Here is a 25,091-nt window from a genome sequence, read left to right as displayed (position 1 = left end):
AACTGCTGGGTTGTGTGAGTAACTGCATGTTTAGTTCTATTAAGAAACTGCTAACAGAGGAGCTGTACCATTTTACATTCCCACTCAGCATTTCATTTCACTGAAGCACGTGTAAATGATACGGTGGTGTTGGTTTCCTTTTCTGTACGTTTACTGTTAAAGTATCCAGAAATGTTATCTTTGCCAATGTTTGGTATTAGCACTATTTTTTACTTTAGTCATTCTGACAGGTGGTTAGTGATATCTCATCACGATTTCAATCTCCTTTCCCTGCTGGCTAATGATGCTGAACATCACTACAATATTTTCATGTGCTTATTTGCCATCTGTGTATCTTCTTTGGTGAAATGTCTGTTCATATCTTTTGCCCATTTTCTAATTGGATTGTTTTCTTACTGTTGTATTGAGTTCTTTTATATTTTAGGCATTAGTTGTTTTTTTTTTCGGATGTGTAGTTTGCAAAGATATGCTCCTTATCTTTTCATCCTTTTCACATGACTTTCCAAAGAATACAAGTTTTTGGTGTTTTTTTTTTTTTTTAAGATTTACTTATTTGAGAGTGAGAGCGAGTGCGTGCATGCACGCATGAGCCAGGGGAGGGGCAGAGGGAGAGGGAGAGGGAGATAATCTCAAGTAGATTCCCCACGAAGCCCAATGGAGGGCTCAATCCCAAGACCCTGAGATCATGACCGGAGCCAAAACCGAGAGTTGGATGCTTAACTGACTGAGCCACACAGGCACCCCTAGAGTATAAGTTCTTAAAACTGATTAAGTCCAATTTACCAATTTTTCCTTTGATGGATTGCACTTTGGTGTCAAGCCTAAGAATTCTTTTCCTATGATGAAGGTCTTCAAAATCATTTCATTTGAGAGGCACCTGGCTGGCTCAGTGGGTTAAGCCTCTGTCTTTGGCTCAGGTCATGAGCCCAGGGTCCTGGGATGGAGCCCCACATCGGGCTCTCTGCTCGAAGGGGAGCCTGCTTCCCTCCCTTTCTCTCTGCCTGCTGCTCTGCCTACTTGTGATCTCTCTGTCAAATAAATAAATAAAATCTAAAAAAAAAAAAAAAATTCTTTTCCTAGCTCCTGAACATGTTCTCCTAGGTTTCTTCCTAAAGGTTTCATAATTCTACATTTTACATTTAAATCGATGATGCATTTTGAGGGGCGCCTACGTGGCGCAATCGGTTAAGTGTTCGACTCTTGATTTTGGCTCAGGTCATGATCTCAGGGTTGTGAGATCCAGCCCTGTGTCAGGCTCTCTGCTCAGCAGGGAGTCTGCTTGAGAGTCTCTCTCTCCATCTTCCTCTGTCCCTCCCTCACGATCACTCTCTCTCAAATAAATAAATCTTAAAAAAAAAAAAAAGATCTAAACAGACTGAGGGTTGCTGGGGGCAAGGGGGTAGGGAGAGGGTGGCTGGGTTATAGACACTAGGGAGGGTATGTGGTACGGTGAGTGCTATGAAATGTGTAAGCCTGATGATTCACAGACCTGTACCACTGGAGCAAATAATACATTATATGTTAATAAAAATAACTTAAAAAATAAACCTATGAGTCATTTTGAGTTAATTTTTCTATAAGGTATGCTGCTGAGGTCAAGGTTCATTGTTTGTTCCCCACCCATGAATTTCAATTGTTCTAGCTACTGAAAAGGCAATTCTTCCTCCATTTAATTGTTTTTGCACTTTTGTCAAAAATTAGTTGATCATCTCTGTGTGGGTCTATTTCTGGAGTCTTTCTTCTCTTCCACTGATTTATGTGTCTTTCTCTCCACAAATACCAGACAGTCTTGATTACTGCAGCTATATAGGAAGCCTTAGTAGCAGATGGAGTGATTTCTCCCACTTTTTTCTTTCTCAAATGTTTGGCCATTCTAGGGCCTATGCTTTTCAATCTAAATTTTAAAATAAGCCTAGGTCTACAAAAAACCTTGCTGGGATTTTCATGGGAGTTGCATTAAACTTATACATGAATTTGGGGGAGAACTGACATCTTCACTATGTTGAGTCTTCCAATCCATGAACACAGTATGCCTCTTCATTTATTTAGGTCTTGATATCTTTCATTAGCATTTTGTAATCTTTAGCAGAGAGATGCTATAAATGTTTGTTAGGTGTGTATTTCAGTATTCCATTTCATTTGAAGCACGTATAAATGATATTGTGTTGTTGGTTTCATTTTCTATACATTTACTGTTAGTATCTCGAACTGTGATTTTTCTTTAGACACTAGGACTCTAAGACTGCCTAGAATTTATTAAATTGTTACATAAAGACATGTACTTTTTTAAAAATTTAAATTCAAGTTAGTTAACATATACTGTAGTATTTAGTATATAGAGTATTACTTAGTGATTCATCACTTACATATAACAGCCAGTGCTCATTTCAACAAGTGCCCTCCATAGTGCCTATCACCCATTCAACCCATTCCCCCACCCACCTCTCCTATGTGATTTATTTTTGTGTTAATCTTATATCCTGTGACCTTGCTGAACTCACTCAACTAGTTCTATGCTGACTGTCTTTTATACTTGAGCCAAGAGATCTCAGGAGGGTCCTAAGCATGAGAACCAGAAAACCAGATATAGGGCTGAGACTGCCACAAGGCAGTAGCCATTCAACCCTACAGAGCAGATTCATAGGAGCCTGAAGAGGTGCTAAGTACCAGCTTCATGCATGAGACCATTCTAGACTCACCCCTGATGCCACCTGTTAGATTCCTCTAGCCCTGTGGTAGGTAACTGGACTCACGTAATAGGACACTAAATGAACTTTCTGTCTCAGGCCATACCCACAGCCGACACTGTGGCTTTAGTCCCCTACCTACTCCCTGCCCTCCAGGCTTTACTCTGCTTACCTGGCCACTGATCTCTTCTCTTCGGAGTAGTCGAATGGCCAAGCGCAGCAGCCCCACCACTGCTCGCTCCACAAGGAAGCAGAAATCCTGTGCCTGGACACACAGGTGATATAGATGGTCTCGGACAGTCTGCCACACACAGCCCACACGGTCCCTGAGGAACATAAGGGTGAGGACAGTCTCAGCTGGACAGGCCACTGGGCAATAGGTCTCTCCCTTTGATCCAGGTTAGGCCTTTCAGGGCTCATCAGTATAATACCCTAAGTACGCAGGTATAATAAACAAGCTTCTCCACTGCCTATAGCTTCATGTGCTTCTTCCTCCTAAAGCCCACTCAGCAAGATGGCTCCAGTCTTCCATCCCTTTAGCACAAGCCCAGAATGAGGCCTGCCTAAAGACTGCCTTCTACCTGTTCTCCAGCACAATCCTCAGCAGCATCTCTAGGCAGAAAGCAGCATCCTCCTCATCATATGTCTCTTCATCTGGTGTCACTGAGACCAGAGCCTAGAGCACAACAGTGGGAAAGAATGCAGAAGTCAGCCACTGGCTCTGCCCTGACAGAAATTAAGGCAATCACCATTGTCCCCATCTCCCCTCCCAGACACAGTTGGCTCTTTCATCCCTCCTCTTCCCTCTTTATCCTGTACCTTCATGAGTTCCTGGAGGGACTCCAGCTGAAGGAACTTGCTTTCTGTGATCATCTTTTCTGGGTCACATTGCTAGAGGGGATTCAAGAGGGAGGAGGGTCAGTGACAAGGGCTGGAGGGAAGAAAATGTTCCCAAGAGCTAGGGAGAGAGGACAAAAGGCCATCAGCTCTGGTCATAAGCCCTGGATAATTCTACTCTTCAGTTTCTAGGGCAGCATCCATCTAGTAGGGAGGGATTTAGGCTTGTTTACCAAGGCTACCAAGGGTAGGCAAAGACAGTTACCTTGATACAGTCCAAGGCTGCTCTTTTGGCCTCTTGGTTCTCAGTGGATGGGCCCCGCACACTAGACTGCTCAGTACCACTTAGTGTCAGCCAGCTCACAAAGCTTAGCACTGTCGACTCTCCGCTGCAGAAAAAGTTCAAACCCTGGTGAGATCCATAGTTCCGACCCTCCCTCTCCAAGCCTTCAGCCTCTGATCTGCCCTTACCGATTTGATGGCGTCTCCTCCCTCTGTAGTGAGATCTTGCCATTGGGATCCACAAAATCTTCTACCTGGAAAATCAGATCAAGAATAATTTCTTTCCACATGCCCTTTGCATTTCCTGCTTCTTCACGAAAAATTCTCTGGCTTTCTTCCTGTAGCTCAGTGTCCCACACTCCTGACTGGGCCGTCTACAGCTGGTGACTGGCAATGGCTTGTATCAGCCTTCTTTTACAGCTATCCCTTCACCCAAGATCTGTGGTCTTACATTTAAGGTGTTCCCAGTAAGTTTCAGCAGTCATTGGGCCCAGTGCTAGTCTCAACCAGTTCCATACACAGAGAGGACATAGTTTATGAGCTTTTGCCTTGTTATTGCCCACTAATCCCCTATAAGAATTACCTCCACCATAGCTTTGGGCAGCAGTTGAGCTCGGAAGAGCTGCAGCATGGCCTCCATGATATTCTTCCAACCCTCCCGCAGGATGTCACCATGACGATGGGCCAAATGGAATACTGTCTTGGCTGCAATGTGGGCTTTGGGGTTGCTTCCAAACACACTGGGCAGGTTCTCAATAGACTGAAAAGGAAGATGAGAAAAGGCGTAGGGTCTGGCAAATGCCTGGAAAGGAGATCTCTTAGGCTTTTACCTATAGTTCCCCGAAAGTCCTGCTTGCTATGGTTTACTACCCCCCCCCCCCCCAGTACTGGTAGGAAGGGCTAACGTGGTTAAGGCCTTCCCCACTGATGTATCTCCTCTCCCATCCCACTTGCATGAGATGACACTAGTCTCATTCTAGGGGGTATGAAACAAAAATGGCCTAAGTGTTACTGTAGTCTAGGGGGAATAAATGAATAAGCCGAGGGAAAACAGCTCCACAGATATGGATAGATTTATGGCTAAAAGAGAGGTCCTCCTTTGGAACTCTAAGTAAACGGTTCTTGCCCCTGCTCACCTCACTGCTAAGAGCTGTGAATTTGCACAGAGATATGATGAGATTGTCAAACACATCGCTGAGGCCATAGTGGGCGGAGATCATGGCGCACTTCCTGTAATGTCACATTCCAGAAAGAGTGAGTCACTGGAAGGCTAGGTAGTCCTTCCAAGTCCCTGAGGAGGCTTACTTAGGATTCTTCCCTGATCAGTCCCAAGAAGAAACCTTTTACTCTTCAATCTGTTTAAGACTGAGCCTTCCCAAGCTTCAGTCTCCTTTCAAAAACTCAGAGAAAACCCATTCTAATAAAAATATGAGTAGGAATCAGAAAGGCATGGAGGCAACCATGTTTGCCCAGAGAGGTGAGAGGAAGTCAAGACCAAGGCCACAGCTGGGCTACCTGAAGCCTGAGATGGCTTTCTGGATGATTGTCTCTTCAAGGCTTTTGTCAAAGACATAAGAAAGGGCAGCAATAGTGGGGCCCCATGTCATGGTGAAGAGGTCAAGATCATAGCTGCCAGCAGGCACACGAAGGAATATGCCCTCTGGGGTGGCACCTCGATGAAGCAGCACATTCCACACATAGTTCTCCCGAACCAAGCCTGTCTGCTCTTCAGGCATCACAATTTCCTCATTCCTGTTAGGAGGTAAAGGAAAGAGTTGGTGCACTGCTGTGAACTTAACTGGTTCCATGCTAGGAAAACAGTTTCGTTTTTTTTAAGATGTTATTTATTTATTTGACAGACAGAGATCACAAGTAGGCAGAGAGAGGGGGGGAAAGCAGGCTCCCTTCTGAGCAGAGAGCCCGATATGGGGCTCGATCCCAGGACCCTGGGATCATGATTTGAGCTGAAGGCAGAGGCTTTAATCCACTGAGCTATCCAGGCACCCCTAAGACAACACGTTTTCCCCATACTGGCACAGTCCATCAATGAGAGGTCACCACAAATGCAGCTCAGTGATCTGCTTCCCACCCACTAGTGGGAACAGGGAGAAAAAAACGAAGCACCCAGAACCCCCCATAATGCCAAAGCCCTGTCTTTAACTGGGGCCTTTAGTTCTGTAGTGAAATCTCTATTCTTTCTGGGTATGAAAGGATAAACATTTCTCTCTACTTTTTCTGATTTATAATAAAAAACTAAGTGCCCCATCTCTGATCTCTGACCCAAACATTACCCTCCAGTACCCATTTTGTGTTCTCTACCAGCTTCAGAATGCATCTTGTGAGCTAGATAGGAAAACCTAGCTGCTCTGGGTTCAGGAAATGGGCCCATGGTATTCTACTTAGTAGGGGCAGTTTAGATCCTGGCTCAGAGTACTGGAGCTCCAGTACTGTTCAGGCTTCTTTAAGGAAGAAATGGGAAGAGCCATTGAGGCTATTGAGTCTCAAGGCTAAATCCAGGGCATACGAATCATTGAAGTCTGATGGGACTCTAAAATCTGGAAAAGGAAGCAGTGTGCTTCTACTTAATGAGAAGACAAACTATTCTCCACAAATACTCACTTGATGGCATGGTACATGTCCTCCAGGATGTCTTGCTCAAAGTCCTTGCCTCCATTCACACCTTTTAGGTTTTTGCGAAACTCCTAGAGACAGGCCAACAAGCTTTTCCCCCATATGTCAATGCTGAAGCCCCACCTAAGGAACTCCTGGGTCTACAGTAGATAGGACTTAGGAAACAGTAAGTGAAAGAGCCACCTCCCTAACCCAGTTCTTTTCCTGGATTGGCCAGCCCTCCCTGATTCCCCTGGACAAACTCTGTCCATTGTGCACACTGGAAATCCCATGTCCTTCCTGCTGTACCTCCAAAACTGTGCTGGACCCTCTCTGCCTTGGCTGGGATCCAAGCTTACCTCTAGAGTCATGGGTGCATTCTGTTTGCGAACATTGTGGTTGTGCTGGTCAGTATTAAGCAAGATAACAGCATAGGCCAGGGCAAAGCAGGCATCGCTATTGGCAAATGGGGAGCCATTACAATTCTGAAAAAGCAAAGACCCCACCTGTATCAATGCCCTTTTCTGGCCAATCAAACCTTCACTACCAACCCACTGGCCAGTGCTGGGTACAAAGAGGAGCCAGAAAGCCTCCAACCTCTTGCCAACTCCTTAACAGAAGCTTATCTCTCTATGGAAAGTTCGCTGATGCTTCTCTCAGCCTTTTAGGAGACAGCAGCTGGGTCCTTCAGTTGGAGCCATAAAAACCCTCCAGTCAAATGAACCTGGGATGCTGGGCTCAGGTCCTGACAGGCAACTCACTCTCCAATGCTCTGTGAATGCCTCCAGCAACCTCTGGATGACTGGGGCTTCTCCAGGTAAGCGGAAGGCTTCCAGGTAGAGACGAAGAGCTTCATCCAGCCGTAGACCCTGAAAGCTGAAGGTGCTAGAGAGAAAGAAGGACAAAGAGGCTAAAGATACATAAGCCGCAAACATTGGGCTCCCTATTAGCTGTAGTCCCTCTAATCTTCTCATATGGCAACAGAGGAAGCTGAAGGCTCTAGCAAAGGGAACAATCTTGTGGTCATCTCTAAAACAGACTAGAATCTGACAACTCCTAATTTTAGTACTTTCCACATCAGTACATTCTTGCCTAGAAACCCCATCCACTGGAATCTACCTTGCGCTCAGGAACTCTGTTCTATCCCTTTGCAATGTTCTCTATGCAGAATGGAATGGCTCCCAAAGCTATCTTGCTGGAGACTCTTTCAGGTCCAACAGGCATAAGTCATGGGAAGAGGAAGAGTGTGTGACCTAGGTTACCAGCAGAAACTGACTGAGACTACTTTGAGGGATGCCTTGCCCTTTGATCACCAACTATGTCCTCCACTTCTTGCCACTTCCTCACCTCACAAAGCTCTCCAGCAGGTCAATGTTTTTGCGGTCACTCACAAACTCTCCAATCATTTTCTTGTCCAGCCGAGGGTTCTCTCGGAGCCACTGGGCAACCTCTGTGTTGTCCATTGGGATAGTAAGGAGGCCTTTCTCCTGCAGAAACTGGATCCCCTTCTTTGGTTTCTGGTTGAACTGCTCTGTGCCAGTGATTAGCAGCTGGAGGAGAGATACTAGAGGTGTCACAAGCTGTTCTGCTCCTAAACCAGACAAGGCCAGGCTGAACTCCATCACGGTCCATAGCTGGTCACCTAACGGGTTCGTAGGATGTATCTAGGTGACTCCAAAACTAAGGCTGGATCATACCAGCCCCACTAGCTGTCCCCATTCTTCGTGTCTAATTAGAACTGGCTGAGGAACCGGGGTGCCCTGCTGGCTCAGTTAGTAGGATATGTGACTCTTGATCTTAGGGCTATAAGTTTGAGCCCCATGTTGGGTGTAGAGATTACTTAAAAACAAAACAAACAAACAAAACAAAATAAAACATAGAATTTTTAAAAAATTGCACCATAAGAGGCAACTGGCTGACTCAGTAGAACATTAACTTCTGATCTCAGGGTTGTGAGTTCAAGCCCCACACTGGGCACAGAGCCTACTTAAAAAAAAAAAAAAGTAAGAAGAACTGGCTGAGGAGCTCCTTTCCACTCATTTTCTAAGTTCTCAAGATGCACACGGACAGCCCTTCTCCACCAACTTAGAAATCAGGAGAAAGTAGAAGAGAGACTAGAGAAGGTTGTTCTCTTCCCTCTAGTTTTTTGTTGTTTTCTATTTAATTATTTTTCAGAGAGAGAGAGAGAGAGCAAAAGCAGGGGGAGCAGCCACCAGAGGGAGAAGCAGGTTCCCCACTGAGAAAGGAGCCCAATGCAGGACTTGATCCTAGGACCCTGGGATCATGACCTGAGCTGAAGGTAGACGTTTAACCAATTGAGCCACCCAAGGATCCCTCTTCTCCCCAATTTTATAGCCATCCTGGCATCTGTTTATAGCCTAGCTTGGATTTTCCTTCTTTCTCCAGTTTCCCAGCTTTTTTTTTTTTTTTTTTAATTTATTTAACAGACAGAGACATCACAAGTAGGCAGAGAAAAAGGGGGAAGCAGGCTCCCTGCTGAGGAAAGCCCAATGTGGGGCTTGATCCCAGGACCCTGAGATTAGGTCCTGAGCCAAAGGCAGAGTAACCCACTGAGCCACCCAAGCGCCCCCAGTTTCCCAGCTTTTAAGGACAAGGTGAATTAACTGTGATGATAACTCAACTTTTTATCTGTTTAGTCACAGCTCTACAATCAAGGGGACATAAACCGGTCATTTAGGCTGACCATAAGAGGAAGGGTTAAATAAAAGGTTTTTTTGTGTTTAAAAAACAATTTTTTTTGAACTTGACTAGAGCACCAGATAAATGTCAATTCCATTTCACTGCCAATACCTACCCCAGGGCCTGAGATAACCAATAACCTCCAGTGACTAACATGACACCATCTCAGGCTCTTGTTACCACCAGTAACAACTGGCTCTCACCTAGGGCAGGATTTGCCAAGGGGCACACAATAGGGTATGTCTTTCAAAAACATTTAAAAAAAAATAGGGTAGGACTTTTAAAGGAGAGTGGGTGGTTGCTGAAGTCCCCCCAAATGTAAAGATTAGCTCTGGGAAACTGCTCAATGGGCTGCTAGACTCTCCCTTATCCTTTGGGACAGAAACACTACAAAAGACACCCAGACTGAGGCAGGCAGAAACTAAGTTCTGGGGATGGCCATACATACCTTCTTTTTGTTTTTAATTTCAATCAGTTCCTGTGGATCTGGCAAGAGACAGGAAAATCGAGGTGGCTTCCGGGTAAACTTTTTGTCAGCTAGGAATAGTATATGGGAGGAAGAAAAGGAAAAAACCTGTAAGACCTCCTTTACCAGTATAATGGCTTTTTGAAGGTTGCCAATATACTCTCTAGTGAAGAAAAATGCCTCAAAAATTTTCTTGTCCTCATCAGTCTTCTACATTCTTAGAGGTCCTATCTTCTAGGGATCCAAATGTTTTCTCTCAAATATCTTTGGCCTCTCAAATATTTCCTTCTCTCTCTGAAGGTATGGGTGAGCAGCCAAGGTTCACTCACAAACTGCTTTAGGGGATCTGTGCCCTCCCCCCCTTCCCTGGGCTCTCTCCCAAAACCTCCAGTTGAGGGGGCTGAGGATCATGGACACCCAGTACCCACCCCCAGAGTCAGAAGCTTCCTCCAGATCACTGCATCCTGGCTTCCCGTGTTCTGCTGGCAGCCGCCCTCCACCTGGCAGATGTAGGCCTGGGATGTCTGGGGCTAAGCCTACAGGTTTCCCATCACTGGCTGCTCTCTCAGCTGGTAAGAGAGAAGAAAATAAATGAAGACGGGGTAAGAAACCAAGCAGTGCTGCAAGAGAAGTTGGGTACTAGGTCAAGGAGACCTGGGTAGGTCCCACAAAGCCCCACATAAGTCACCAGCCCTGAAGACAACAAACCTAAGCCCAAATAAGTAGTCACTGTCCCAGATTAGTCAAGCATTAGATTCTGTAATTTAATAGAGATTACCTAGTCCCATTCTCTGATCTTCTGCAACCTCAGTCTCAAGGGGATGTCAGAGAAGATTAATTAGGGTGGAAGCAGATACTGGGGGTGGGGGAAGGTACGGCCTGGAAGAGAAATCCTGTATCCTTTATTCTAGGTTCTCTTTTCTCCCCATAAAGAAATAATAATACTCCTATGTTGTATACCTGAAATTAATGTAACATTGTATTTTAACTATGCTTTATTTCATTCAAGATTTTATTTATTTATTTTAGAGAAAGAGAGTGAGAGAGCGTGTGCACGCACACATGAGTGGGGGGTGGGGGGCGAAGAAGTAGAGGGAGAGGGACAAGCAGACTCCATGCTGAGCGCAGAGCTCAATGCAGGGCTTGATCCCATAACCCCGAGATCATGACCTGAGCCGAAATCAAGAGTCGGACACTTAACCACCTGAGCCACACTCACGTGCTGTTAACTATACTTTAATTAAATGATAATAATAATAATAATAATTCTAAAAGAAAGCCAAAGTATGGAGGATAAGAAAAGGACAGGTCCATGAATCTTGCTAATCTGCCCAGCCAATGATTCAAACCACCAAAACCTGGAAACACAGAATTGGGAGAGCCCCCAGAAGAAGTGATATAAAGTATGGAATAGAGAAGTGATAGAGAAGTGATAAGCATAGAACCCTAGGATTCCTCAAAGAAAGAAATGCTTCTCACTATTGCTGGATTCTCGGGAACCATCTACTGCCTCATAGCCAGGTTTGGCTGCTTCTTTCTTCTCTTGCTGGGTAAGATTGTTGAGGACTTTGGCCTGGCAATGGGCCTCAGTGCTGTCAATCACTGTCAACAGGGCATCAAGAGACAAGAGGTGTGTTGTATAGAGCTGACCAGACACAGGGAAGGCATTCTGCAAAGTAAACAGATCCAGGAGACTTGAGGTGAGCATACTTTACACTTTTCCAAAAACCCTGAAACCTCTTCTAACTTCTACACTGTCCTGAGAAAATGCCTTTCTTCTTCCTGTTCCCCAGCTCTCAAGTGTTTCCCGCCCTGCATAACGTATGCTCTCCACCACTTGAGAGATTTCCTTAACAGAGCCTTCTTTCTCGAGGCCAGGAATAATGGTCAGCACCTTGGACAGCAGCTTGGTGAGGTCTTCAAAGAGGTTCGAACAGTAGTAGTCACAGTCATAGTTGATATAGAGTTCAGTGACAAAACTGGGGAGGTGCCAGAGCTGCACAATGGCCTCCAGTGCCATCTCTTTCATCTCATAAGGCATTTTGGGGTTCTCCACAGTGATGATCTCCATGAGCTTTTTGATGTACATCTGGCAATCAATAATCCAGTAATAGCCATTTGGGTGGGGAAGAATTCAAGATAGAAGAGAAAAATTAGACAGGTAAACCATTAAACACAAGAAGGAGAAGCCCAGCCAGGAGGCATGCATTAAGAGACCCTTAAAGGTATTCTATCCTCTTTGGCCTCCACGCTGGGGAAGGCCTGGCTCTCTACCTCACACCTAATCCAAAACAAGTTGCCTACTAACCCTCTTTGCGCTCTGTGAGCCTGACCTGGTACTACACAGAGTTCTTTTCTGCAACTTAGTGGCGAAGCCTGTCTGACTTGCTTGCCTATGCTGCAGAACTGCTAGGCAGAAAAGCCTTACCCACTCACAGTGAGGTTGTCCACCAGTCCTCATATTTTGCTTCTCTCATGTTATAGCCAGCCAGTTTCCTCTGGGATTCTTTTAATTTTTCCACCAAAGACGGCAGCCAATGAATAAAACTATGGAGGCTAAAAGCACTGTCTTACAGGAGCCCCTAAATCCCATCCCTGCAGAATGAGAGCTAGCCCCATTGAAGATGCCATACATCTATTTTTTTTGTTCTTCCAAGTTCAATACACTCACCTCCAATTGGAACTTGAGGTGCTCCCTCATGCTTTCAAAGAGCAGGAAGCATACCCGCAGGGAAGCAGCATAAAGGTTGAGTCGCTCTACATTGAGCAGCTGGAGATCAGAGTAGGGTTAAATCATTAGGTTTCTGAACCTACGACTCAACCAAGAGAAAAGCAGGAAAGCAAACTGTATGAGGCTGCCACTAAGGTCCTGTGGTCTAAGGGAACTCCACATCTACCCATTCCCGTATTTCTCTTTGGCTGCCAAAGTTCCCAGGGAACTAATAGTGTCCTTTTGACAATGACCACTGGCCAATTGGGGAGGGAGGTTCTTTCCTGGATCCTATACTTTTTGCACCCATCAGCCAAACCTCCCTGCATACTCCTGGTCCTTAAGAGACCCTGAAAAACAGCCAGGGACTCAGAGCCCCTCTAGAAATCCAGTCTTACCTGGAGTAAGTGGCGGCACATCTCATCCTTGATGAGGCCCAGGAGGGTTTGGCACTGGGCTACAGGGGCTGATTCAAGAGCCACTGTCAGCAAATGCAGTCCCATGTGGATCATAACCTCTGAATTGTGGCGGTCGTGTGGATTGGTGAGGGAGATGAGGAAGCGGAAGAGCTCCCGGATGCAGGGAAGACCATAGGGGACCAAAGCTGTACCTAAGGAAGGCCAGGAGTAAAATGGGATTGCTAAGGAACAACTGGCTTGATAGCTTGGCCTGGCCTGGCCTGCATTATACAAGGCAATTGCAGGTAAGTGAGTCTCTTCAAGGAAAAAAAAAAAGGTTTTTCTCGGGGGAGGTTAAGAAGATTACTCTCACTTATTGAAGGCAATCAGAATTGATGACCCTACTTTCTGTTAGAAGTCTCAAGCTGTTCTTTCCTCTCACTTCTTACTGTCCACCAAAGTCCCTCTCTGTGTAAGTTAGAGAAGGGCTCCATCCACGCCAACAGTCCTCTGGCTTGATTCCATTTCCTGACTAGAAAATGGACCAGAAGATACTTTGGATCCAAGATGGTCTAGACTGAGGAGTTAGTGGGCAGGATGGAGGTGGTGAATAGGCAGAGCCTTCCTGAGAAAACTCACCTTCCTTCTGGGAGGACTGTGTGAAGCGCACACCCCGGGGATTGACGTAATCCATGTCATGGACAGAGGCAGAGTCAGACTGGTCAGCAGGGGACGTGCACTCCTCTAACACTTCGGGGATGGATTCCACGGATGCTGACTGGGCCTTTTCCACAGGCACCCCTTCCTGCTATGACGAGTAGCAGCGGGATAGGAAGAGGGATGAAACAAGAGCAACTTGGAACTTACTCCCCTGAAATGCCTATGCTCCAAGTGTCTCTAATGGACTGCAGGTGTAGGGCCGGCTCAGCAGGCTATGAATCAATGCATGATGAAAGATGGCTCGGGCAGAGTATGATGAAAGACTCAGAAAGCACCTCCTGGGGCATCAGTGACCTAAAGTGACTAGAACTCTAGAGGCAACAGAGGCTCTCATAGGCCTGGGATTTAGATCATTACCTTCCAGACAAAGTTATGGCCATCTCTCTTACCTTTGCCAAGTACTATCTGTATTCATTGTTTCATAAATCCCATGAGCTACCTCTCACATTGAGTCTTGCTGTGGATTTTCTATACAGCACAGCTGATTCAAGGATATAAGAAATAACCCCCTACCTCAACCTTCTTTTGAGCCAAGGCCTGGACAAAGGATGCAAAGGATCAAGCCAATTCCCACAGGAAAAGACTAGAGAGCGGGCCTTTAGAAATCAAAGCCATACCTGGGGGTCAGGCTGCTCAGGAACCCCTGGGTCACTGCTGCCAGGCTCTGTAGCTGTGTTATACCCTGGAGAGCCAGGTTGCTCCAGGTCAGTAAGATCTTCCTTGGAGGTGGTCTGGGAGGAGAATTCCAGGCCACTGTCTGTAGAGGGGCTGACCACGGCTGAAGCAGCTTCTGAACTTGCAGAGGAGATGGGAGTGGGCACATCAATGAACGGCATGCCCCCTGCCAAGCAAAGTAAGTTAGGCTTGAGGATGACAGACTCTGTGCAAAACACATACCCTCCATGGCTCCAGAGGCTCTATTTCCTAGACTGAATAATAATCTCTATGAACGCTTGTCTCTAATGTAGTCAGAGTCCCTCTGGAAGGAGAACAACCTTAAGTCCCTGCAGAATTGCTAAATGGTCATAGTCTGAACAGACCTGGAGTTTTCCTTTTTGATCTTAGTAGAAAGACCAAAACCCCTCAGTTGGCTGGTTTTCAATGTTAAATCCCCAGAGAGGAAGGACATTTTCTTTTATCTATTCTAATCAGGGGAAGCAACCCAGGGCACTCACCAGTGAGATTAGAGGATAAGGTGGTTCCATTGGGGGTGTGCAGCTCTGAACCTGATGTGACTTTGGTCATATGGCGCAGGGGCCGGGGGGATCTCTTCTGTTTCTTCCACTTGGATGAATCACTCATGCCTCCTGCTCTCATTTTCAGCTGGAAATAGCATACCTCATCAGCACTGATATTCAAATTAAGATTCTTTCCCTAGAAATCTCCCTTCTTTTGTTCCTACTGATCCCTAGAAAACAGTCTATATGCCACATCTGTACCAAAGGAAAACTCTAGACCATCAGAGCACATTCCTACTCCTCTAATCTGGCTTCTACATCTTCCACTTCACAGGTCAGCCTAGCAGCCTCCTAAATAGTCTACTTTTAGGCTGGTTACACATAACTCTGCTTTCCTGAGTCCTGGCAATCCTAAGTCCTTTAGATGGTGCCTGACCCTCTTGCAGAAAAGGTGAGGGCAGAGGCTCCTTGGCCTGACGCTTCAGATCTACAGGCCCTGGATTCCTGGGCTTTGTTCAACTATCTGTAGCACAGCCTCGTACTCTTAGTTCTTATCCCACTATGAACTTCCCTGTCACCACTCAGCTTTCCCACTACTTCGTGCACTGGGCCTAGATCCTAAATATATTCCTGGCTCTCTGAAATTTTTGCATCAGACTGGTCAAAGGGTCATTCCTTGGAGTTAAGGAAGGAGTGGTATCCCAGCCAACTTGTGGAGTTAAGGATGGAGGGTCATGTCATGTTGCTGCTCTGCTCTCTACTGCTCCCAATTTTGGTACATCACTACCTGTTCTTCCCACTGTTGGGTCTTTCTAAATGCAATTTTATGTTTTCAGATAGTAAGGCTACTGATTTCTTGGACCCTTGCACTATTCTATTTCCTTCTCTCCTGCTGTATTTCCATTTCTCCTATAGCTTCCTTCTAGTCACAAAGGAAAATCTCTATAACTCATTGTGGGAACTGTTCTGGGATATAAGTTTTTATGTATTTTCTCCACTCTAAGCTCATAGATACTTTGTTTAGGTCCATTTCATTTTCCTGGTCCTGATGCCTTCTGTTAGGGTTTGAAACCAGTCCCTTTATAGTTACATCATACTATTCCTAGACTGATGGACCATCCCTGGACAGGGAAACAGTAATGGTCCAGGGACCATCAGAATGTCTCTAATAGGGGCGCCTGGGTGGCTCAGTGGATTAGGCCGCTGCCTTCGGCTCAGGTCATGATCTCAGGGTCCTGGGATCGAGCCCCGCATCGGGCTCTCTGCTCCGCAGGGAGCCTGCTTCCTCCTCTCTCTCTGCCTGCCTCTCTGCCTACTTGTGATCTCTCTCTCTCTGTCAATTAAATAAATAAATCTTTAAAAAAAAAAAAAAAAAGAATGTCTCTAATAGAGTAGAAGCATTTTTCCTCCTTGTCTCTTTCTAAAGGCTGAATATACCCATGCTATCCTTTGCCTGTTCAATTCCTTCTAGTATTTGGAAGATAGGCCTCCTTCCTTGACTTCCCCCAAGCCCTCCTGAACATGGGTAACCACTGATCCTTTGCTTAGAAACCACATAATTCTACCTTCCTTACCAAAAGCCCACCCAGAAAGGAAAGATGTCTGAGAGTCGAGCCCTGTACCCAGCTCTTACTAACAGAGCAACAGCCTCACACTGGATTTACACTCCTTGTCCCTCCATCTCCACAATGCCTACAGTAAAATGCCTAGAACAGAGCTTCCAGTGCTCTGAGCACTGTGGCTACACAGGAATCAGGGTGCTCTCTCCGGTAACCACTGAAGCACATCTGTGGCAAGTTCATGGTAAAAAGAATGTTCTGGGAGTAAGCGTCAGCCAAATACATGGTCAAGAAGCTCAAGAGACCAAAGAGAAAACAAGAACCTCCTGGCTTTATCGGCAATTGTTACTGAGGTCCAAAAAGCACTGACAGCTGGATCCACTTTTGTGAGCTATCCTTTCTCTCTAGGTGGCCTCCCAATTTCAGGGATTCTAGGTGGTCCTACTTCTACTGAGAAGCCAGTCACTCACTGAGATGCCTTCCTACATTAGGATTAGTCCTTCCTGTTTCCTTTTCTAACCTCGGCAAAGCTCGCTCCAACCTGATCATTTCAATTAGTATTCTCTGTCTCCTCGCTGCAGTAGGAGACGAGAGGCTGCCAGTTCTCACAAATGCCTCAACCCTTAAAAGTACAGTTATACTCCCTGTCCTAAGGTTCTAAGGTCGGGGCTGGGCAGTGGGTATTCATCGAACCCCACAACACCTTATCCATATAACTGTATTTCCAAAGGGCAGTATAAGCTTTACAAAGAAAGGTCCTAGGTTAATAATCATGGCAAAATGCTGGGCAGGTACTAAAGAGAAATGCAACTTGTGACGAGTCAAGCACACAAATGAAAACTGACACAATTCATGCAAACAGAATGCAGGCCTATGGACCACCTAGCTAGGTGTAGAGACACACGGTTCTTTTTATCTTCAATGACCTGGGCTATCCAGCTCCTTCCCATCCATCTAGAGTCCTAAATCTTAGAAGAAGTCCTTTAATGTTAACTAAGAAAAAAAAACCCCAACTAGATGGATTATCCTTCCCCTCCAAATCCAGTTCAAGTATCCAGATAGAGTCAAGACTATTCTTAAGCTCTATATGCCAGCTGAGACAGGGAGAGGGTAGAAGGGGGAAGGGCCTTGCTTAGAGGTCCCTCACAGTTCCCCTAGAAATGGGAGATTTTAAACCTCCTAACAAGATGTCAGCAGGACCCAGGCTCTCTAGGCTCACTACATGAAGTATCACCAGTTCAAAGCTTCCTTCTGCCTCCAGGCAACCAAATGCCACAGGAAAATTCCCAACACTGCAAAGCTACAAACACATGCAACACTTACAAAGCCGTGCTGTGTTACTAGGGAGGGGTAAGTTGTGCTTCACACAATGGAAATGGGACCCAGATGTTATATATATACATATATGTACATCTATGTATATATACTTAAATAAATTAAAAGGGGGAAAGGAGAGGGAGAGGGAGAGAGACCTTGAGGTTCTTAAAGAGTAGTACCCTCTCTAACTGGTTCAGGGCTTTGGTCTGCTCCCCACTATTTAGCTCCAGTTTGCTGAGGAGACATGGAGAAATCTGTGAAAGACAGGCAAACGAGCGATTTAAACAAAGTGACATAAACTCAGACACACGCCAACAGGGCAGAGGGCAGGAATGGGAATGGGTGGCTAGGGAGAAGGACGGTCAGGTGCATGCACCAAACAGCCAAGGGTCATCTCCACAGGCAGAACCTTTTAGGGCTGCAAGTAGAATCATCAGAGGCCTGTGAAGTCTAGGACTTCAGTTCAAGATAGAAAGAGTCCGTTCTTCTGACCACCATTCTTGTAGCAGTTTGAGAACCTTCTGATCTAGAGTCAGGCTTGATTTGTCTTGTCAACAGAGACTAGCCCAGGTGTGAGCCCAGTCTAATCCAGCATTAGGGTGGGACTTAGGGCATAGGGTCCTTAGACCGCCTACCTGCTGACAAGGCTGGACCTTGAGGGGATGGTAGGGCGTTCACCTTTATCAACATACATTTTTATCATAACCTGATCAGCTTCACCAAGTTTCCATGAAGGACTGGCTCACCAGCTTATGTGCTGGGTCAACAAAGATAGACTGGGAAGGAAAGGCTAGGGAAGAAGAGGTATCTGGGGAAAAATAAATTTCTCACTAAAGGAGTGACTATTTCTAGATTCCAAGCAGACCTGTATAGGCAAAAGCATATTTTTTGCTAAATAAGGGTATCTAGGAAAATCCCCATAGCACTAAAGTTAGGAGACCAAGGTTTGGATAAGGGACAGCAGTTCATACCTTCTTCATGTTGGTCCCCATATAGTTCTTGGGTTCTTCTTTAAACTGAGGTAACCTATAAGACAGAGCATCCCATGGACTGTCATTAGGGATAAAAACAAATCTCCCCCGCATGCCAGCCACAGTCCAAAGATGCTCTGGGTCCGAGCATGCCCTGTCCCCTCAGAAAAGCTGGGAAGAGAGGCAGCTTTCTGAGAGCCTCATCAAAGGGAGAAATTGGGGGATTTATAACACAGACACTTTCTTAAAAAGAAGGTAGTCACCAGGGTAAGATGACTAAATGCCCTTGGAATGTGGTGGCTCTTTTCATCCTAAACTGACTCCTTCCTACTTGTTTTACAAGTATTGAGGAACGCTGCAAGATGGGGAAGAGGGAAGTCCATCAGAACTCTGGGAGACTGGGCAAAGAGTAAGGAGTTAAAGGTAGGCTGAGTTTTGAAACCAATAAATTTGAGCCTGAGGAGTAAGAACACTTTGCAGCAGGGCCCAGGGGCAGATCTAGTCTGTACATATTAATAATTACTACTTATAGATTTGAGAGCAAAATGAAATCCCATGGGGAAGTTTTTTTGTTTTTTAACTATTTTTTAGAGCAGTTTTAGGTTCATAGCAAAATTGAGCAGAAGGTACATCGAGTTCCCAAATAATCCCAGCCCCGTAGATGCATAATCATCCCCATTATTAATATCATCTAAGGAGGCTTTAAAGCCCTCGCCTCAGTCAGCTCTTCTCAAAGTCAGTCTATTGAAAAAAAGTATAGGAAACAGGCAGTTAGGCATAGTATGAGAAGGCCTTCTAGGCCCTAAATTGAGGGCCTTGACTAGGGTAACCAATGGTCTGGGGTTGCCAGAGACCGAAGGGTTTGCAGGGACTTTCAGTGCTATAAACAGGACAGTCTGGGGAAACAAAGGTTGGTCATCCTAGCTTCCTTACAGAGCACAACATCCTATTCCAGGCTCCCTTGAATCTGGCTTCCTCTCTGGGTTCCCTTTCCCAGCTGCTACCTGCACAGAAACAGACACAAGTTTGGGAAGCAAAACAAGGTCTGTCAGCCTAGATCAAATAACCCTCTGCCTCCCGCTGAGGCCAAGCCAGGTCCCTCCTCCTTCTCCCTTGTTCAGTAACCCTGGACCCAGGGAACTATCCCCATCCATAATCCCAGTGGCCCCTGAAGTGGCTGTAGGGTTGGCCAGGTCCCTGAAGTGGCTCTGTGGAAGCAGCCAGGCTCAAGAGGCCTGGGCAGCCGGGCTGAAGCAAACAGCAGCAGGTTTACCTTGTGAAGAGCAGCTGCACCATGTCTACGAGAGTGTGCTCTGCGGATTTTCTCAATAACTCTGCACAGGCAAAAACAAATAACACAGGTGTCATTACTTGCTGGGCTATTATCAGGAGGCTTCTCAGAGCAGACTCCCCTCCGAACCTTGTTTACTAAGGATTATGCCAAACTTATTAAAACCAGCTCCAGCTCAGCCTGGCAGCCACAACTGCACCAGCCCACTAGGTGGCACTACTGAGTCGGGGGAAAAAAAGGAGGGGGCACAATGATGTGTTTTCATGGGTTGCAGGCTCGGGTCTATCCCAGAAACCCCAAGGGAGGAAGACTTGGTGCCTGGGCCGAGTCAGTCTGAGATCTATCCCAATTCCTGCCCTGGCACAATGAACTAAGGTCTCTATTCTAGGTGTACAATAATCAAGTAAAGAATTCAAGACCCCTATGGGTCTACAAGGTAGGTAGGTGACAGACAAATCCCAAGTTTTCTACCTCTCTGGGGTTCAGAAACAGCACCCTATATTTATACTCACGGACACTGGCCCTAGAAATGATGACAGGCCCAATATTCAAGCACCTACCACTAAGCCTCATTTCAAAGCAAATCCGGAAGCAAGACTGCATAATCTCACACACAGATTCATTGGTTAGGTGGGCACCCGCTGGGGTCAGCAACAGAGTCCGCAGCACCTACCAGGAAGAAAGAGGAGATACAGTGATAAATAAGGCAGGTGGGGTAAAGTGGGGTGTACCTGAGGGGAGAGAAGCTGCCTCCTGTTTCTCTAGTCTCCTATGGAAGCACAAAAGATAAGAAAGAGAGGTTAGCAAGAATGCTGATTCACTTCATTTTGGTAGGGGGCATCTCCCAGGAGCTTGTCTTGGGAACTGTGCCTTTACTCTGTGTGACCCTGACACAATTCAGCTCTCATTCCAGCCCTAGCCCACAATCCCAAAAGATGGGATGGCAGATATGGTCTGCAGAGGTACAGGTGTATTAAGGGCTTCCAGTATCTGATATCAGTTCATTTAAAGCTTTTAATTATTTCCTTGGAAGAAGCTTTTGCTTTGGGTACGTGAGCTCCTTGTTTGGAAATAAAGTATCTCCATAAGCCCCGGTGGAGTCAAAACACGGTTTCATGCTGCTGGCAACTTGGGTAGGGAGAGCGGACAGTACCAGCTCCTGGCCATTAACCTAATTGCTCTTCCCCTCCATTTACCTGAAGGATTTTCATCAGGACAACTTCATCGCTGGCAGGATCTGTGCCCACAAAACGGGCATGGGTGACAGCATCTGCCATGTTCTCCATGCCCTCTGCTGTGCCCTCATGAGTGGGATCTGCTCCAACAAAAAAGGGGAGACTAAATAGTACAGAAAGAAGAGACAGAAAAGGCAAGATATCCTGTACAAGGACTGCTTTGAAAGACTTTGTTTTTCTCCTCTCCAATTTCCTAACTCATGGCTACCTAAGCTATCTGAGAATTCTGCCCGTAACTGGCTTTAACAAGCTCCTCAGCACAAATCCCACTGTGTTAAACAGTGGTTCTCAAACTTAAGTATACATCAGAATGACTCAGAAGACGTCAAAAATAAAAATTGCTGAGCCCACTCTGAGAGCTTCTGAATTAGTGGGGCCTGAGAATTTGCATTTCTAACAAGATCCCGGAAGGAATTAATGCTGCTGGTCGGGGTGGGGGGAGGGGGTCATATTTTGGAATCATGGTGTAAAGCTACTTGTTTCATGGAGGAAGGACCTAGAAATATGAGTTTTTGGTCCACAGCAAGGGCCAAATAGGGCCAGACCTTTGAACACCAAGCTTGTAGCCTTTCTCTGTTTGTGTTCCTTTTTTTTTTTTTTTAAAGATTTTATTTATTTATTTGACAGAGAGAGAGGGGCACAAGTAGGCAGAGAGGCAGGCAGAGAGAGACGGGGAAGCAGGCTCCCTGCTGAGCAGAGAGCCCGATGAGGGCAGGGCTCGATCCCAGGACCCTAAGATCATGACCTGAGCTGAAGGCAGAGGCTTAACCCACTTAGCCACCCAGGTGCCCCTTGTATTCTCTTTCAACACATCTCTCTGGTTGCTTTTAGAGTTTTATGTTCAGACGCAAGTGAGGTTGGGGAGTAGGGGAAAGAAATGGACAGTCACTGCTGCCAATACTTAAATCTGGATGCCACGTTTCAACAAATCAGAGACCTCTTCCTGCTTTGGTTTCATTCTTATTTAAAATAAAATGACATGAAGCAAGAGTCATTTTACCAGTTTAACTAAACAGGCATTAGAAGAGAAAGCAGCAGGAGAGCCTGGGTGGCTCAGTGGGTTAAGCCTCTGCCTTCAGCTCATGATCTCAGGGTCCTAGGATCAAGACCTGCGTAGGGCTCTCTCCTCAGCAGGGAGCCTGCTTCCGCCCCTGCTCCCCAACCACCTGCTGCTCTGCCTACTTGTGATCTCTGTGTCAAATAAATAAAAAAAATCTTTTTTAAAAACAAAAGAACAAAAAGGAGAAAACTAAGCAGGATTGGAGGCTGGTAGACTGGGAAGCAGAATTTCAACAGCGAATAAGAAGAGGGAAGAAGCTACCTCAGACAACCAGTGCCATGCTGGAAACTAACACAAATGCTGCCAAGGGGGGGAACTGCTCCCATTCATGTGTTAAATACCCACAAGGGAGAGCCAAAGAAGTGGCCTCCATCAAGGCCTAGAAGAGTCCCGAAAACTGCCTGGATTATCCTTGAAAGGGAAGCATAAATAGGAAAAAAAGGCAGGGACAAGACAAAGCTTTGCAAGTGACAGAAAAAGTTGCTCCAGAGGGGGCATGGCATATACAGGAGCACCTCCTAGTATTAAGCAGAAGGAATTAAAATAAATCTTATCATTTTCTCTTCCCTGGTACCTAAAATTAACAGTTCCTGAGCTTAAAGTTCAGGGGGGATACCTGAGAAACCAGAACATTTCCCTTACAACAATGAGCCTGAAAATTTTCATTAACTGTAAGTGGTTTTCATCTTTCCTTGTGTCCTAGTTCCTCTCTGACACCTGGCCAGAGACTCAATTTGTCCTTAGAGCATGTCCCTATTCGGCATCAGGAATGGTTAGAGGTCATGCAGAAGGAAGCCAATTTCATGATGATACATAGTGTATGGTCACCCAGCTCTTTCTATCACTCCAGCTCTCCATGTTTCTCTCATTTGACATTTGACTCAGAAAATCCTTTTTGTTTTAAAAGATTTTATTTACTTATTTGACGGAGAGATAGGGAGAGAGCTCAAGCAGGCAGAGTGGCAGGCAGAGGGAGAGGGAGAAGTAGGCTCTCCATCGAGCAAGGTGCCTGATGCGGGCTCGACCCCAGGACCCTGGGATCATGACCCAAGCCAAAGGCAGCGGCCCAACCGACTGAGCCATCCAGGTGCCCCTGACTCAGCAAATCCTATACTCTGAAGGCCCTTGGCCTGAGTCTTCCCTCACAGCCCTGCCTGACCATCTTTACTCAGGCCTCCAGGGTCCACTGCAGGACCTTTGTTTGCACAGGAAATCCAGGTCCTCAGTTCTACGAGGTATTTTGGAGCTCAGTGAATGGCAGCTTTGCTCCCACCTCACAAGGCTCCTAGGCATCTATTTCTTCCCCTCTTTCAGTCATCTCCCTTGTTAAAGTAGTTTAACTGACTGAGCCTGAATGAAGCAGTAAAGTTAATCTTCTAAAAAGGCAGGTAAGAGTGACAGGTTTGTAGAACTGCAGGCAGAGCCTGCCAGGCAATCAGTGGCACAAATTCTGGTCTGGCAGCTGTGTGGGGCCAAATAAAAGGCTGATCCTTAGAGTAGGACCTAAGATAATCCCAGAAGCCCTGGGTCACAGGATTGAGGGATAACGGTTCTTTCTTCTAGGATAGCCTAAACGAAAGATTGTTTGGTTTGGGCTCACTTAGCAGAATTTGTCTTCCTCAGGACCCGTTCCTTAGAATTTCCTCCTTTCCTGGCCACTCTGGAGCAGACTGCAGGGAAATCTGCCAATCTCAACTCCTTTGCCTTCTGGCTTTCATACACTCCTTCCTGCCCCCTTTCTCATGCCCACTGTAATCACCACCTACAGCATTCTCTTTTCCCACCACAGGAAACTCCAATGACCAGCTGGCCTGAGGTCTCCAATGACAAGCTTGTCTGCCAAGCCCAGGAAGGGGAGAGAGTAACACTGACAAGAAAGCAAGGGAAGAAGCACAGAAGGTGGCGGCTAGAGGCTGTGAAGAGAGATGACCTGCAGGTGGTGCTCAGGGCAAGGCTGGAAGTAGCTGGGCCTGAGTTTTGCGTAGGAAAAGTATGAAGCTAGGACTAGGGTGCCTGGAGAGGCTTATGTACCTCTTCAGAATCCAGCTGGCACCTAGGATTTCTGCTATGGGTCCTGAATGCTTCAGCTAAGCAAATCCCACTTTCTAGAAAAGATAAAGGGTTTTCTTACCCTGAACTGAAGGCCATTTTTCCCCCCCTGGCTAGCTCTAGCCTGAGCTGTCTCTCTTCTTGTCTCCTTACTTAGAAACAAAGACAGCTGCCTGTTTTCTATGTTCTCACCCTTGCACATGGGCTAGCAATAGGGGAAAAGGAATTCAGGATCCTGAGTGACAAGACCAACTAAAAAGGAATCTAAAAAAAACTAATTCAGAGATAATAGACTAGATAAAATATTTGGGCTAAATTGGGAGAAAATATTTATAATACTATGATAGTCAATGGATTAATATCCCCACTACACAAAGAACTCCTACAAATTAATAAGAAAAAAAACCCAACTCAATAAAAATAAGAGGAAAAGAAGTTGTTCAGGGGCACCTGGGTGGCTCAGTGGGTTAAAGCCTCTGCCTTCAGCTCAAGTGGGATGGAGACCCGCATGGGGCTCTCTGCTCAGCAGGCAGCCTGCTTCCCCCTCTCCCTCTCTGCCTTCTTGTGAGATCTATCAAATAAATAAATAAAATCTTAAAAAAAAAAAAGTTGTTCAAATGTTTAACTTAAAAAAAATAAGTTTTCACCCATCAAATTAGCAAAAACAAAGAAACTGCTAATATTCAGTGCTGGTGACAGGGTGGGGAAATGGAAATTCTCAAACACTGGAAGTATAATACTATAATCTGGGAAAGCAAGCTGGCAGTACCTATAAAAATGTAATATGCACATGACCATTAAGCCAAAAATTTCAAGTACAGGAATCTGTCATCCAAAGAAAAATTATTAAATAAGGAGATATGAGCAAGAATGCTTATTTCAGGTACACCTGGGTGGCTCAGTTAGTTAAGTGTCTGCCTTTAGCTCAGGTCATGATCCCAGGGTCCTGGAATTGAGACCCGCATCAGGTTCCCTGCTCAATGGGGAGTCTGGTTCTCTCTCTCCCTCTGCCTCTCCACCT

The 25,091-nt window shown here is 45.9% G+C and overlaps 1 protein-coding gene across 11 annotated transcripts in view; it reads right to left on the bottom strand.

The window, feature by feature from the left end:
• The window catches only part of GBF1 (golgi brefeldin A resistant guanine nucleotide exchange factor 1), a 122,990-nt gene that overhangs the window by 6,773 nt on the left and 91,126 nt on the right, over positions 1-25,091 (bottom strand). For 4 of the 11 annotated variants that reach the window (XR_006821227.1, XR_006821228.1, XM_046027026.1 and 1 more), the window contains exons 5-30: positions 20,923-21,041; positions 20,287-20,395; positions 19,709-19,769; positions 18,436-18,490; positions 17,620-17,718; positions 14,586-14,733; positions 14,028-14,251; positions 13,330-13,498; positions 12,691-12,902; positions 12,254-12,352; positions 11,477-11,671; positions 11,062-11,251; positions 10,011-10,151; positions 9,565-9,653; positions 7,764-7,966; positions 7,178-7,301; positions 6,776-6,901; positions 6,426-6,508; positions 5,322-5,558; positions 4,943-5,036; positions 4,390-4,566; positions 3,996-4,060; positions 3,790-3,913; positions 3,507-3,578; positions 3,269-3,363; positions 2,860-3,013 (exon numbers count right to left, since the gene is read on the bottom strand). Coding sequence is in view for 9 of the 11 variants with exons in the window: in XM_046027026.1 (XP_045882982.1) it covers positions 2,860-3,013; positions 3,269-3,363; positions 3,507-3,578; positions 3,790-3,913; positions 3,996-4,060; positions 4,390-4,566; positions 4,943-5,036; positions 5,322-5,558; positions 6,426-6,508; positions 6,776-6,901; positions 7,178-7,301; positions 7,764-7,966; positions 9,565-9,653; positions 10,011-10,151; positions 11,062-11,251; positions 11,477-11,671; positions 12,254-12,352; positions 12,691-12,902; positions 13,330-13,498; positions 14,028-14,251; positions 14,586-14,733; positions 17,620-17,718; positions 18,436-18,490; positions 19,709-19,769; positions 20,287-20,395; positions 20,923-21,041 (3,464 nt within the window). In the remaining 2 variants the exon portion in view is untranslated. The remainder of the gene's footprint in view (positions 1-2,859; positions 3,014-3,268; positions 3,364-3,506; positions 3,579-3,789; positions 3,914-3,995; positions 4,061-4,389; positions 4,567-4,942; positions 5,037-5,321; positions 5,559-6,425; positions 6,509-6,775; positions 6,902-7,177; positions 7,302-7,763; positions 7,967-9,564; positions 9,654-10,010; positions 10,152-11,061; positions 11,252-11,476; positions 11,672-12,253; positions 12,353-12,690; positions 12,903-13,329; positions 13,499-14,027; positions 14,252-14,585; positions 14,734-17,619; positions 17,719-18,435; positions 18,491-19,708; positions 19,770-20,286; positions 20,396-20,922; positions 21,042-25,091) is intronic. The other 7 variants (XM_046027027.1, XM_046027029.1, XM_046027031.1 and 4 more) reach the window with 4 other exon arrangements.

Source organism: Meles meles, chromosome 13 (assembly GCF_922984935.1).
Source record: "Meles meles chromosome 13, mMelMel3.1 paternal haplotype, whole genome shotgun sequence".
In the NCBI taxonomy this organism is placed as follows: Eukaryota; Metazoa; Chordata; class Mammalia; order Carnivora; family Mustelidae; genus Meles; species Meles meles.
The sequence above is the reverse complement of the archived record's forward strand: the minus strand, read 5'-3'. Positions and strand labels throughout refer to the sequence as shown.